This window comes from Micromesistius poutassou, assembly GCF_964030765.1.
Source record: "Micromesistius poutassou genome assembly, chromosome: 9".
NCBI classification, from domain to species: Eukaryota; Metazoa; Chordata; class Actinopteri; order Gadiformes; family Gadidae; genus Micromesistius; species Micromesistius poutassou.
In genome coordinates, this window is record NC_140279.1 from 4,514,943 (window position 1) to 4,529,942 (window position 15,000).

The window sequence follows — 15,000 nt, forward strand, 5'->3', positions numbered from 1 at the left end:
TTAATATATTGGAGATGACTTTGCTGGTTGTAACCATCTACGTTTACATAATCTAAAGTGTGTGCCTACTCCCTTTATCCAAGTCGTTTTGGGAATGGGTACAAATCAATGAGGCCATTACACAGCTTGATACGCCTGGGATCTCTTAAACATGCCATCCTTCCCCCTTTGGTCTTGATCATTAAAACAGGTTTCAACAGCTTAGAAGCTCAGGGTATTTAGCCATTTTCCTTTGGATATGCACCATCAAACCGCATGTTCCTTCGGTGCAGCCAGCCCTGCGAGGTAAAATGGATCACTTAGTATCAAGACAACAGCCCTGTGTTCCCTCAGCCCTCCAAGAGAGAGTAGAGAGCCGCTTAGGGAGACATCAACACCCAAACCAGAAACCTTTTAGGGCGGCGACATCTTACGTTTTTATCCTAGCTGGTGTAGATGTTGGAATTAAAGCTATCAGCAATTTTTGGCCCGACCCACTTTGTCTTGATTAAATTGTGTTTTGATTGAGTCTCATGGTTCTCATGCATTCGGATCTATAGAAACAACCACAGTGAAATGCAAGAACGCCATGATGTGACTCAATCTAAACAAAGTGGGGTGAGAAATTGCTGATGGTTGCAGCTTTGAGGCTATGGTGGGGCAATACAAAAATATTATACATACCATATTTCCAAATCTTTGTGTGGGAGTCAGTCAAGATCATTCATCATAATTTGAATTCAATCAGATTCAAATGATGTGCTTTGTTTGACAAGGAATGTATACTTAGCATTCTCAAAAGCAAAATAATCAAATTGTATGGCATGGTATAGCCTGTGCAATTCACGTAACCCACGGACACAGTGAAAGCCATAGGGACATCAAGGCTGTGTCCTGCATTCATCACAGAGGGGCTTAGGTTATTGGTCCGTGGGGTACTCAACCAGGTTAAGATTAAAGTACAGCATATCTTGAGACTAGCAGGGCATGATCTGTTCAGCATACCATCGGGAGGCAAAGCTTAAGGGTCAAAAACCAGAGGGGGCTGTTTTCTGTGGTGCATTGGAATGGAGCAAGACAGGGGAAAGGTTATAACTGGGCTAGGCTTATGGTCAATGGATGGGAAAGTGTAAGTTAAATATATGTAGTACTAGCAGGTCTAGCGGTATGTCCTTAGTCCAATATCTTGAGCAGGCTGAGCCAAACATCTTCATGTTTAATCAGGGAACCTTTTGGAAGCATCAACCCTCTACTGCTTTCTAGGCATGCATGAAATCATCCTGTGAGTGACATCAGCCACCATGCTTTAAAACAATGGAACGAATAGTTAGGTTGTTCAGTCCCAGTAGCTAATTAACGAACAGTTAGGTTGTTCAGTCCCAGTAGCTTATTAAGACAAATCAAAGAATGAGCCTCGCTTGTCACTAACCGACCCCAGTCCCCACAAACACAATTGAAGAAGCGGTGAATATTTGTGAGAACCATTGGTTTGGTGGCAAACTCCAAACCAATGGCTTTTCCATGTAACTGCTGCTGGCCATGTGGTCCAGGAAAAATTAATGTTATTTTTTGCTAGTCTTCTGCGGCTTAAATCCTAGTAGGCTACTGATATCTGAATCGTTAAATAGTCTGAATAGTCTGCCTATAAAGCTTTTAAATTACCTTTCGGTTTGGAATGTCAATACAATTGTGCACATTTCATACGTGCAATAAAAATGATAACACTCATTCATTGTAAAATAATAATAATAATAATAATCTTAATCATAATCATAATAATAAGCAGCTTGAATAAAAAATATATATGTTTAACACAATGTCTGTTGAACAAGAAACGAGCTAATCACAAGACATATGTCCTCCTAAAGTAATCTGATGATACCTCAACGCGAATCTCCTGTTTTAACTGTGCATGGCTTAAATTAAAGTTAGGCGAATATAGCTTTTCTTGTGGGCGTGAAGGCTAAAGCGAAATAAACAGAGAGAGAGAGAGAGAGAGGGAGAGAGAGGGGGGGGGGAGAAGAGAGGCACAGAAGAGAGGAGAAAGAAAGGAAGAGATAAACGGCGTGTTCGAAGGGAGGGAGAGGGTAAATGAAGCTCAACACTCTCCTGCCGCAGCCAACCGGGCGGCGCGCGGGGGGACTCTGCCTTGAAGGTCTAGTCTCGGCGCGGGACGTTTCTGGTCTCGAGCACCGCGGATTTACTCCTGCACGCGCATAATAAAATGGATATGGAATGATAACCGACAGCACGGGATGGCGAGGCGGTGAAATCAACTTAAACCTCCCTCGGCGGTGGCTCTGTTTCGACATGGTAGGCAAAATGCGTTTAAAATCTGAACTAGGACGCTACGTTTAAGGTCCGGTTTTCCAAAAATATGCACTGCAAGCGAGATAAGAACATATGCGCAGGCGAAAGTCTGACATCAAGCGTCCGGAGTTGCTTTATATCCCCCCTCTGTTCAGCCCCCTCTCTCTCCCCTTCTGCTGTTTGGTTCGCTGTTTTCGCGGCTTCGTATCAGCTCGTCGGCGAGCCCGCAGCCAACTGTTTCTGTTTCCTGGCAGCGACTGAGGACGGGGAGCCCTTTAATGTTGTCTATGGGCGCCTTCTGTAGGCTAGCGGTGAAAGTTGTTGAGTTTGGGGCTTTTCGTTGGAGCGCGTGTAGCAGGCCCGTCGGCCGTTCGTCACGGGACGGCGGAAGGCCAAGTTGAAGTTCAGCTCCGGTCTCGGTTTCCTGGTTTGTGTGTCAGTCAGCAGAAAATGGCCGCAGTTCGAAGGCGGCGGACTGAGTGAGAGCGTCGGGCCAGCAGAGGGCCTCCTGTCCCGGGATGTATTTCACGGAGCAGATCCCCGTCAGAAGCTATGAAGGAGCTAGAGAGGGAATGCCACATCCTGTGAGCCTATAACGTCTTTATAACACGCTTACTGTGTTCACTGAGATAACAGATGTGAACATAATATGATTTTGTGAGAGGATTCTGCTCTATGGCATGCCATTTTATAATGTGGCACTTTCTCAACATTAGGCTATAAAAAAAAAACAATAAACGAAGACATTGAATATCCAAAAGTTATAAGACCCTGTCATGAATTGAATTCAACTTTCATAAACGTCCCTCATTGATAGGTTAATATGGGAACCTGTTCATATTTGAATGCCCTTTTTGAGTAAGTATATGTGAGAAGACATTGAGTGTGTGTGTGTGTGTGTGTGTGTGTGTGTGTGTGTGTGTGTGTGTGTGTGTGTGTGTGTGTGTGTGTGTGTGTGTGTGCGCGCGCGCGCGCGTGCGTGCTCACGTAAATTGGCACTCTGCAAGTTTTTAGCAAAAAGTAATATGATAATTATCCTACAATCGAATTGGTTTACTTTTATACATAACATGGAATGAAAAGTGGTATTTTAAGGTCACCTTTTTATTCACTTGTGAGTGTTAACTAAACCTGAACATGTAAATGTAAGATAAGACGATGCAGTGTAAGCCTAGACTATATAGGCCTAGTTATATATTTCTAGAGAAATGCATTATCTTGCCATGCCATGCAGACAAAATACAATACCTCGGAAATTATGGGACTATTGTTTGAGAGAAAGGGACCAAAACGAATGGCCCCACAAGTTATGGGTCATTTTCCAAAGAGCCTAAGAGCAAGTCTATTTCACACGGACGTAACTTTAAACATTTTTAAATATCACCCTTATGTCAATGGGTTCTTATTTGTAGCAACTACCCGGTTTTTGCTAACGGCTCAAGTTGCTATGCATTCCTGTTGATCTATGCATTATATTTTAGGCCTAGAGCAGCACTCTCAGGTATTCTTCATTGACGACCATCTACGTGCGGATAATGGACCAACTGTTGTATAAATCGTTCTCGATGAGTCGATTGAATTAAGGACATATTTAAATTAACTATCAAACTCGCTGCAAGGCTTAATTCCTGCAAGGTGGCGTTAATTCCTAAATGCATATTGGCAACCACACATACCTTTACCACAGGATCAGAAACGAGCTTTTGAAAGACTCTCATTGGGCCGATAATGTGCATATTATAACGCTACTTATAGAAATCAAACGAAGTACAACAGCTGCTGCGGCTTTAAGCCTGTATTTGGGATGGGCTGTATTCATCACGTCATTCCATTCCTCCCTCCGCAGACTCTCTCATTCTTTCATACATCTCCTCCCTATGCTCTTATTCCTTCTCTGAATGGCACAGTTCACTGGCTCCATTACACCTCCGGCGATATTATACTTAAACATTTGGTCCAAAGATTGTCTTTTTTTCCTATTCGGGGTCTTTTCCCTCAACTTTCCTGGCGTGTCATCAGTTCTGGGCTTAACGTCACGCTCTCGACGTAGCGGAGTCATCCGAGGCGACACGAGCTCCGCGGGATCTAGAAAAAAAACAACACTTCAACGACTACGGAAATTCGCTCTAGAAAACTCTTATTTGGATATGTCTCGACAAAAACCTGCGTGCTGACGAAGGGCCAGCCGCTTTCCCTCCCGGCCAAACTAATGAAAAGTCAACGCTTTTTTTTCTCCACTATTCCTAAACCAGGGGGATGATTCTTTCAGAGTGATTCCTGGTTTCACTCTACTTTCACAATATGATGTTTTCTCCCCTCTCCCTGTCTCAGGTATAGCACTATCCTATTTGTGCATGTGTGTGTGTGGCTGCTTGTCCGCACCGTCTGTTTTCACCGTGTCGTTGTACGTGTTTGAGCTGGGACTGGGGACCGGAGTCGGTACCCAGGGAACTCTGGCCCTGAAATGAGCGGGATCCGTGCTGGCCAGCAGCCTGTCGCTAGTCTAGGTTTTCCAGTGATTTGAATTAGTTCCGTTCCCTAACAGAGGACAGAGCCTTTACATATCATGAAGAATAGTTTTGGTTAGGCGGTGATGACAATTTGATAGGCTAAACAGATGAGGACGGTGTAGACAAGGATCCTATAACGAGTAGGTTGAATTATCATTATGGGAGTTTGTTGGATTTCGATTCACCAAGAGTGTTTATTCATCTAAAATTTCTAAATGGTGTAGGCTGCATTAACAAAAACCTTGTTAAATGGGTTAAATAGGCTGCTTAAGTTATGGATATTATATTGACAAATTTGATCGACAATGTAATTCATGGCAAATGCTCGTTTTATGAAGATGTTATAGGCTTACACTGAAAACTACAAGGTATTGTGGTACTTGTCTAGACTATATGTAAAAGTTATAGATAAGTATTATAGGTCTGTAACACAGAAGGTGAGTGTCTGTGTGTCAGAGGGGGAGGGGGGGCTTGTGTGTGTGTGTGTGTGTGTGTGTGTGTGTGTGTGTGTGTGTGTGTGTGTGTGTGTGTGTGTGTGTGTGTGTGTGTGTGTGTGTGTGTGTGTTTAAAATATATTATTACGTTGTCCAAACGATTTATATGTGCTTTATCAGGGCTGCTTTGACCGCGTCACCCGCGTCACTTTCTCTCAAAAGTAATCATTCACATACTCTCTCTGCTGGTGTTGCGTTGGAACTGCACCCAGAACAGCACCACTGGCCCAGGATTGGCTTATCCAATAGGAATTTTATTTGTGGTTTGGTGTCATTTTAGCGCCATATTTGCTTTGATTTAAGACATCAGGAAACCACCATACTATGTCCATATGTCAAAGGAACGGGAAAAGATACCCATCCTGGCTTGCTTGCTTATTGAGTAAGATGCAGATTTATCTCTTATATTATTAGTGGTGTTCAACTTTTCCTACAGAAAGTTTTTGGTAAAAAAGCAACCATACACATTTTTTAAGTTTTCTGGGAGAAGCAAATGTTACTCCTCCCACACCACAAACAGGACTGATTATGCTCAAGATTTCACAGATCTTTCTTTTTAAACCATGCCAATTCTTTGCCATGACTTTGGTCTTAAACCACTGTTATGGCTCTGTAGCTTACTTTGGAAGCTACATTTCCAGTGCTACTTTGTCCCCTACAACAGTTGGTTAAAGAAGGATGAGCCCTTGTATTTTAAATGTCAACCACACATGGCTATATGGTAGCCCTTACATGAACGGTTGAACGGTTTTGATTGTTCATGTAAGGGCCACAACATTGTCAACTCCAATGACTCTCCAAAACCATACAGACTAGCAGAATACTATGCTATCTCTTTGAATAATCTTTAAGCGATAAGAGCTTATTTGATGTATCCTGAAATAACCCAAGAATGGAAAATCTGGGAGTCTAGTCTATGTTAATAGTCATCGGAAATATGTTTAAAAGTTGGTGGGTAGGAGTAGAAGATTCCCCTTTGGACAGCTGCCAGTTGAGCATGAAGTATAGAACGGACAAGTGGAAGTGACTAGGGAAGGAGCAGAGAAGACATCTGGCAATGAGAGGAGACAGGATGGATATGCCCTCCAGTCATTTACTGTGGAGAGACATCAACAAAGCCCTTTGTCTGTGCAGGTTCTTATTCTATTTTATTGTGGTGTCCAAAAAAAACAAAAATAGCAATTCTAGAAATGACATGCTGTACTCTAATGCTGAATCTCATAGTTGTCATATTGTGTTTGATTACAGCAGGTATCCCCCTTGTTCATAGCTTAAAGAGCAGATACAAACCTGTCTATGCTATCTATGCTTAACCTTAAATTTTCTTTAAACTAAAAGGTGTGTTCAATGATTTCGGACAGCTAGATGGCAGAAAATACACAGAAAATGAGTCTTGAGTCTTGTAACCAATCGAGCCACTCCCAACCTACTCCAAGCCCTCATGGCACACCCTTACCAACAACTGGGTCAGCTAATAGCCGTTAACCAGCAATAACAGCTTTGATATGTTCTGCAAACCTATCAACTAAATACAGTTTCAGTGTTCCCATTATGTATTTTGGAGGGTGAAAAGACCAGTGTAATAAGTATATATTTTTAGTCAAATATAAGTCTATGGTCAATGACGTCCATTAATTATGTCAGTGGGACACTGGTTGAATGAGATCATAGTAGTTATAGTTGTCTTCATCAAGAGTATTGGTTTAATTTGGTTTTAAATTACTGTTTTTGCTCATTTACAAAATACTTGTGCATAAAATGTGGACTCAATTATCCTCCCAGAGGTGGCAGTAACTCAGCAGGTTGCCTCAGTAATCTCAATTAGAATGATGGAGATTCAATTTCAATCCCACCTCCTGTGCAAAGTTTATAGGTGTCCTCTCCACCTAACCTCTAACAGCTTGAGCAGCGTGTTGGTGATTACACACCAAAGCAAATGTCCATCAGCAGGGATTATGGATATGTTCTCTAAAGTAAGATGTACCTATTTGTAATGACTGTTTTTAATGTTTTTTGTGAGCCTTTTTGATGGATTAAAGTGATTTTGGCGATTTGAAATTGGATGTTGAGGCTTCCTGGACAGTTAAGATGTAGAAAGACAGGTTCATGTTAGGACCTGTGCCAAGATTGCAAAGGGAGATAGTGTTAAATTTGGCATTGGATGGTCTCCTCTATTGACGTTATTTAAAGTCCGAAATTACCACTTAATTAAATTGCTATAGGCTGCCTGTGCTGGGAGGAAAACTGCGATTTTTAGAGTGAGATTATCCATTCATTCACCAATTCATGCATGAGTCAGTTCACCAGTCCAATCGTGGATTTCAGTAATCGGTTTGTATTTTTCATACATTGGTTTTCCTCTGTCATCCATCTTTCAATACACTGTAATGTACTGGCAATACAGTATATTGAAACACAAATTGCTGTGTACAGTAACTATATACACACAGCAATTGCCCCTAGCTGAATGAAGTTGGATTATTAGCGTAATCCAACTTCATCCAGGATTGTAGATGGGTGGCTTCTTTGATTGATCACTTGTTGATTGATCCGATTTAATTTGCCTTATTGCCTTATTAATGTCATTGTACAAAAACAAATGAGAGTAAGATGTATATTGGGTTGGAGCAGTCCATTGTTGGGACTTTGTTTGAGATTGTATATAAGTGTAGGTCTCAAAGTGGAACCTGTGTTGCACTGTGGGTTGCATGACTACATTGGTAGTGTATTAAGAGGTGCAGAGTTTAATCGTTTCTGAGCGTCAAAGCCAAGAGTCTTGAATGTCCTCCGACCCTTACCGGCCTCAACATCACTCTGCTGTTCTCTGCCGTGGAGAAAAAGCTCATAAAGTGCAGGTCTCTGTATAAGGAGGAGGCAAGATGTGTGTGTGTGTGTGTGTGTGTGTGTGTGTGTGTGTGTGTGTGTGTGTGTGTGTGTGTGTGTGTGTGTGTGTGTGTGTGTGTGTGTGTGTGTGTGTGTGTGTGTGTGTGTGTGTGTGTGTGTGTGTGTGTGTAAGCGAGTGTGTGTGTGTGTGTGTTAGCTAGGTTGTGTATGTATGTGTATTTGTGTGTGAGAGAGTGTATGTATGTGTGTGAGAGTGTGTGTGTTTGTGTAAGTGAGAGAGAGAGTGTGTGTGAGTGAACGGGTGCGTTTGAATGTGTGTGTGAGAGAGCGTACGTGTGTGTGTGTGTGTTACATTAGACCAGGCTTTGAGCCAAAAGGATTGATGGCTATGCCTGTGACCTTAAAAAATCCCTCATGATATGTTGTAAAACCTTTTATTTCTGCTATTCAATATTCTCTATTGAATAATAATGAGGTTCCCAAAAACAATGTCAATAATCTATTTAAAGTTGTTTTCATATGATGGTAAAGGAAATTCCAGCAGTAAAATCCCTTCCCATTCCATTCCTTCTTCAGGAATTAGAGAATGAATGCTTATTTATAATAAGCTTTTGCTTATTAAAAGCTTTTGAACATACCGTTATCAAACCTCTGGTTTATGTTTCATCAACAAGCTACATTCCTCCTTTCACACTCCCATCAATTGAGCAGTTGGCCTGTAAACATGGTTTTGTTGAGTTCTCGTTACCCTACACTTTTTCTTGAATTTTCAAAAGACATTGCAATTCATCAATCTCTGTCACTGAGCCCTTTTGGTTATATAACATAAACAACTACATAAAATCATGGGCATTGCGTCATTTTATATTATATTATAATATATTATATATTTTTTATTTATTTATAATATTTATAATAATCTTTTTCACCTATTATTCCCATTCACACAATGCATTTTCAAATGATTATTATTCACTTATTCAAGAAACACAACACAAATATTAATAATTCAGAATAAATACAAAACATTTATATCTGCAAAGAAATGTGTATCCCTTATCTAAAATCCCAAACTAATTAAGCTAACTTCCTGTGTAGACTTTTTGTGTGTTTGATGACAACATTTTTGCGTTGGCAAACATGTAACCAGCATGCTGCCTGTTTCCGCTCTGCATGCTTGCAGCGGGCTAATCAAACAGCTGGCTCTTGTTTTTGTCACTTGCACCATCCAGTCAAACACTGCCTGAAACCACATTCCATATACATTTTAGGAACGTGCAAATTAATGTTCAAATAAGTGTTTTCTGTCATAACGCAAATAAGATGTGCAGCGTAGGCGTTACACGTTGTCAGGTGTGGAAGAGTTGGTAGAATTGAAGTGCTGCTAAATCTTTTTCAAGAGGCCTTTTTACAGTTGGTAAAGGTTACCAGGTTACCAATTTGACATTATGTATAAAACTTATATACAATTGTGCTATTGGAAAATAGGGTTTTGATCAGCCTATGTTAAATCTATTCCAAATGTTCAAGTGTTTGTGTGTGTGCGTGTGTGACTATGTGCGAAGGATATGTGTGTGGAGTGGGACTTTATTACAGACTTTCTCTCCCCATCCAGCTTTCCTAACCATGTGCAGCAGTGTAACAATAATCATTAAAATCACCCTTTAACTACTTAACATATAATAATTGATGGAAATGGAAAAAGGGAGGTTACAAACATTAAATAAACACAGGATCGCTTTTATTGTTTAAATGCATATAAATCACAAAAAAAGATAAAGTGGATAGTGACAATAGTCTGCTGCTTTTTCTATTTTTGAATTTGGTATTTGGCAGGTAAATGGTGAGAGTTTCATTCCGACAACAATGGGGATTCTCTTACGTTATCCATAAATGCTTGCATTGCTTTATGTCAATACTATACCACTGAAATACATGCATTGATAATCCTTAATTATATCGCTGTTTCGTGGCTGCCATGAATACAGCTTACAGTTGTACACAACACATACTAGTAAATCAGTCTATACAGTATCTGCCTGGCCGTCTTCAGAAGCCAAGATTGTGAAACAAACCCAAGCATTCAATACAAAATAGAAGAAGAGAGGATAACACAACAAACAGAAAACGTACAGAATGAGGAAAAAGGCCCTAGTCGATTTGTAACAAAGGAGGATTTGGTCTGCTGAAAACAAGATATCAATGAATAGAACAATGACAATGTGGCAGCTGAGGTGTGAAGGGAAGAGAGTTACAGACATAAAAAGACGATTAACTGGAACAGGAAGGAAAATTAAAAGTAAGAGAAAGTAAGCCAAGAAAACATTGAGAAAGTACAGGAAATGAAGGAGAAACACAGGTGCATCAGACATGCACGTGGCTCATTTGGTTGGAAATGTTGATCCAAAATACACAGAGGATATGATTAGGGGGAAAAAACCTTAATTGGTCCACAACCTGGTATGGTTCAATCATGTGATTATGGTGGAAAAAACTAAATTAGATGAAGAAGTGTCCTAATACCACCTTTAGTATATTTTTCCGCAGCTTAAAGATTTAATCTTTAAGCTGTTGAGTTTTGTTTTTTTATGTTGATAAAGCTACTATTAAAAGATAGTCATCATAACCATACTTTTCACTTTTCAAAATGTTAACATTACTTGACAAAGTGGTATATTATTATCCAATACTCTCTCTGCGTACTCATTTTAAATATGAAAGCATTTATTTGGGCAACAAATCTGACCTTTTACCTTGTGACTATTAAATATACCATCATTTTTTATCAGTTTTATCAAGAACCTCTATCTAAGTCCTCACACTTTGTTCCTCTGCGTTTTCTCCACATCAGGATGAGTTCCATCCATTCATCGAGGCACTACTGCCCCAGGTCCGGGCCTTTGCCTACACCTGGTTCAACCTGCAGGCCAGGAAGAGGAAGTACTTCAAGAAGCACGAGAAGAGGATGACCAAAGAAGAAGAGAGAGCAGTCAAGGACGAACTGCTGGGTGAGAAGGCTGAGGTGAGTGAATGGGAATTATGAGGAGGCTGTGTTTGTCCTGCTGCAACTATAACCATGTACACCTGAAATGCATTCATGTACACACACAGAAATGAGCTGTGAGGCGGCTAAAAGCGACATCTACATTGTTCAAGATGCAGGAATGTGTGGCTCTTTAAACAGATCAACTCAGGGCAGATATTCTCCCCTTGCATTTCCCTCACTTAAAGATTAAGGATGGCTATGCCATTTCCAACTACTTACACTCAAATAATAGCTCTTAAATCTTACCTACAGCCCCTATAATTAAAGTCTTATGTTTAAATACAATGCCGGAGGTTTGACATTTCTTTTATGAATGTTTTACCCGGCAGCTGTCAACCTAATAGTCTAGTGTGTTGATATATTGAATTGAACTATTGAATTACTCACACTACTTATCTTTGGCTTGTTCAATGTCTTGTTGTCTCTCGTCCAGGTGAAGCAGAAGTGGGCCAGCCGTCTCCTGGCCAAGCTTAGGAAAGACATACGCCCAGAGTGCCGGGAGAACTTTGTGCTGTCCATCACGGGGAAAAAGCCAGCATGCTGTGTGCTGTCCAACCCCGACCAGAAGGGAAAGATGAGGCGCATAGACTGTCTCAGACAAGCCGACAAGGTTTATATTCTCACACGCATTTGTATAGCCCACGTTATGTCTGACACCATGCTTACGCCGTTTCAAGTTCTGTGCAATTTGTCCAAAATGCATTTTGGTTGACGACGTATGCATTTCCAGATAGAAAGCACGTAGAAAAATCAAACCTTTGCCATAACATGCGTGTGATAATGCAAGACATAGACATGGATATGGGTGCAGCGTGGGTGACCCTCCCCTCCCCACCTCTCACCCCAAGGTGTGGCGCCTGGACCTGGTGATGGTGATCCTGTTCAAGGGCATCCCTCTGGAGAGCACGGATGGGGAGCGCCTGGTGAAGGGAGGCCACTGCTCCAACCCCATCCTGTGTGTTCAGCCCAGACACATCTCCGTGTCCGTCAAGGAGCTGGACCTCTACCTGGCCTACTACGTGCAGGAGAGAGGTGACTACCCCGCCCCGGTTCCATCATTATCCATTCTCTTTTAGTGCAATCTTGCGTGTAACAATGTTGCTGATCTATCAAAGTCATGTGAGTGTGCTGGGAGCTGGAAGGCTGACAATACGGAGAACTCTCTGTGCTCACTCGGCCAACACAACTATGCCTTGATCTCTGCAGCTCCACAAATCAAAAGGGGGTCATATTTGATGATACATTTATTTGATCTGAACGATAGTCAGCATTTGATGCTAAGAAACAAAGAAGGAAAGTAAAGTAAAAAGTGTGCTTGAGAGGAGGGTCTCCTCATAAAAACACTAAAACACTAGCGAATGCAACAAGCTCTTCAATTCAATAAACAGACTGAGACCGTAAATATCAAAGAGGGAGAGAGAGACAACAAAGCGCCTAATGGATGATGAAGATGAGGTAAGGTAAGGACACACATGGGTCATCTCAGGTGATGCCCTGGGTTCACCGGTAGCACTTTTTGTCCTCGCTCAATCAAAATGATAAGAAGAAAATGGGTTACAATGTCTAATACAAATGTGCATAAAATGTTGAGAAGTAACAATTACTAATGACTTGAATTACTCAACAACTGCAATTGCAGAAGATGAGAAATGTCTATGGTTTTAGGGTCAGAGCCACATTTAGTGAAGCACTTGATCAAAGTGGGGATTGGAATGGTCAACAGATTCAATTATGTAAGGGAAAATAGTGCAAAGTAGTTGACAAATTGTTTCGCTCTCCATTATATGACGTTCTTTAGTGAGATCCAGTGCGTGTGTGTGTGTGCCAAACTAAAGCCTTCAGCGGGGTTAAAGGAAGTATGCTTTCAGCCAAACCCAGTGAGGGAGAGAGGGAACGTTGTAAATCGGAAAGGATCCCAACGGAAACTAAGCTTTTAGAGCCTGTAGACAGACAGACAGACACACACACACACACACACACACACACAGATACACACACACACACACACACACACACACACACACACACACACAGATACACACATACACACAGATACACACACACACACACACACACACACAGATACACACATACACACAGATACACACACACAATGCCGGCCTGCCTGTTGTTAAGCCTGCCTTACCGACAATGCGTATTGATGTAAGTTCCCAGGTTATATTTAGCTGCTCCCTGTGTGTACCAGACAGAGGACACTGTGAGGGAAGGCCTAGATCTAATTTTTCTACTTGACGATTATTCTAAAGAGGTTAGCTTACGTGAGCCAACTCTTTGTCTTGTTGTGCCAGTGATGTCCTTACAGATTGGGCCTGTAACCTTCTAGCCTTCTTGTTTGTTTCTGACTGTTCACACAAACACCAGCACTATGCAGAAAAACGTCTGGTTCAAAGAAATTAAGATTCTCATATCTTAGAAATATGACATAATACTAACAATGATATAATATTAATAATAACAATAGACAATAGTGTGATAGATATAGCATACAATAGAATGCTGAATGGGATGCTTGGATAAATAAAAGACCCAACAGTTGGTAAGGGATCGGACTCCAGGGGGGCTGTGACTGGAGGATGGGGGTGGGGGGCAGTAGGGTTGGGGGTGGGGGGCAGTAGGGTTGGGGGGGGGGGTAGGGCTGGGCGGGGCTCGCTGCAGGCGGGTTCTTCTCTCTCACTGGCTGCCTCGAGGCTCTTTGTGAAAACATATTTAATATGACTCGTACGCGCTGGTTCCAGAACCCATGGAAGGGAACACGGTGTTCACATCTGGTTTTCATATTGTCATTTTCTTTTTTTCGAAGCAAGGAACATTGGAACTTATATAAAAAGAAAACACTGCGCATATTTATATGAGCTGCTACTCATCATGCCATGATAGCCTCGCATGAGATGAGAAGGCTTTCTTTACAACACTGTTGTCAGCTTGGTCCCGGACGGCGTTCATTAGGCCAGCGCCTCCCCAACAGGGATGGAGTGCACAGCAAAATGAACGAGTGTATGCACTGGTTTATGTGTGTGTCTGTTTGTGGTTTTGCATGTGTTGCGGTTTTAAGGCATTTCGTGCACAGCAGCAAACAGTTAAGATTTGACCTTTTCCGAGGAGAGAAAAAGACGAAACACTGCAATTTTCTCCGATGTCAGAGTCGATTCACATCAAACCCCATCTCAAGTGTAATTAGAGTCTGCCATGAATTTGCTGACAATAGAGGGTTTTAGCATTTGAGTAGTGGAAGTAAAATCCGCACCCAACCCTTTACTTGCCTACAAGCCACACCTTCAGGACTTTTTTAAAGTGATTAGTGATTATTATTAGTGACGTATATACTACGTTTCCGTTAAATGAATGAATAGACCTTCTGTATTTTCTTCTGAATTGATCCGTTTGCATAGAGAAAAATGAGCGTACAGGCCTATGGTAATGGTGAGGTTTGGCAGCTCCACAGGGTATGTGTAACCCATGTGTTCATAGTTTTGACAAAAAACATTGTCTTGCAAATTTATTATAAAAAGACATGAAATTCAGCTGTGGATAAGGAATCAACTCCAAATGACTTAATCCATCACGGCTGCACCAGTTTGGAGACTCAGAAGATGTGTGTGAAACAGGGAAGGCACTGGGAAGTAACGGCAGGGATTCTGTTATGTTTCCATTCATCTGTCCTCCGTCGTTTAAAATACGAAGGCGTACGTTAACCTTAATCCTTCAGCAGTGAGCGACTGTGCCAGCACGCTACGCCATTACCCACGTCTCTAAATGCACACTGGAAATTCTTGTCTGAAATAAAAAAGAAGTCGAT

At 41.5% G+C, this 15,000-nt stretch overlaps 1 protein-coding gene across 2 annotated transcripts in view; it reads left to right on the forward strand.

The window, feature by feature from the left end:
• Window positions 1-2,031: 2,031 nt before the first annotated feature.
• Window positions 2,032-15,000, forward strand: part of nfic (nuclear factor I/C) — a 31,240-nt gene continuing 18,271 nt past the window's right edge. Inside the window, exons 1-4 of one of the 2 annotated variants that reach the window (XM_084473407.1) lie at window positions 2,032-2,292; window positions 10,989-11,159; window positions 11,617-11,793; window positions 12,032-12,215. In XM_084473407.1, the coding sequence (XP_084329533.1) occupies window positions 2,215-2,292; window positions 10,989-11,159; window positions 11,617-11,793; window positions 12,032-12,215 (610 nt within the window). In that variant the 5' untranslated portion in view covers window positions 2,032-2,214. The other variant, XM_084473408.1, reaches the window with a different exon arrangement.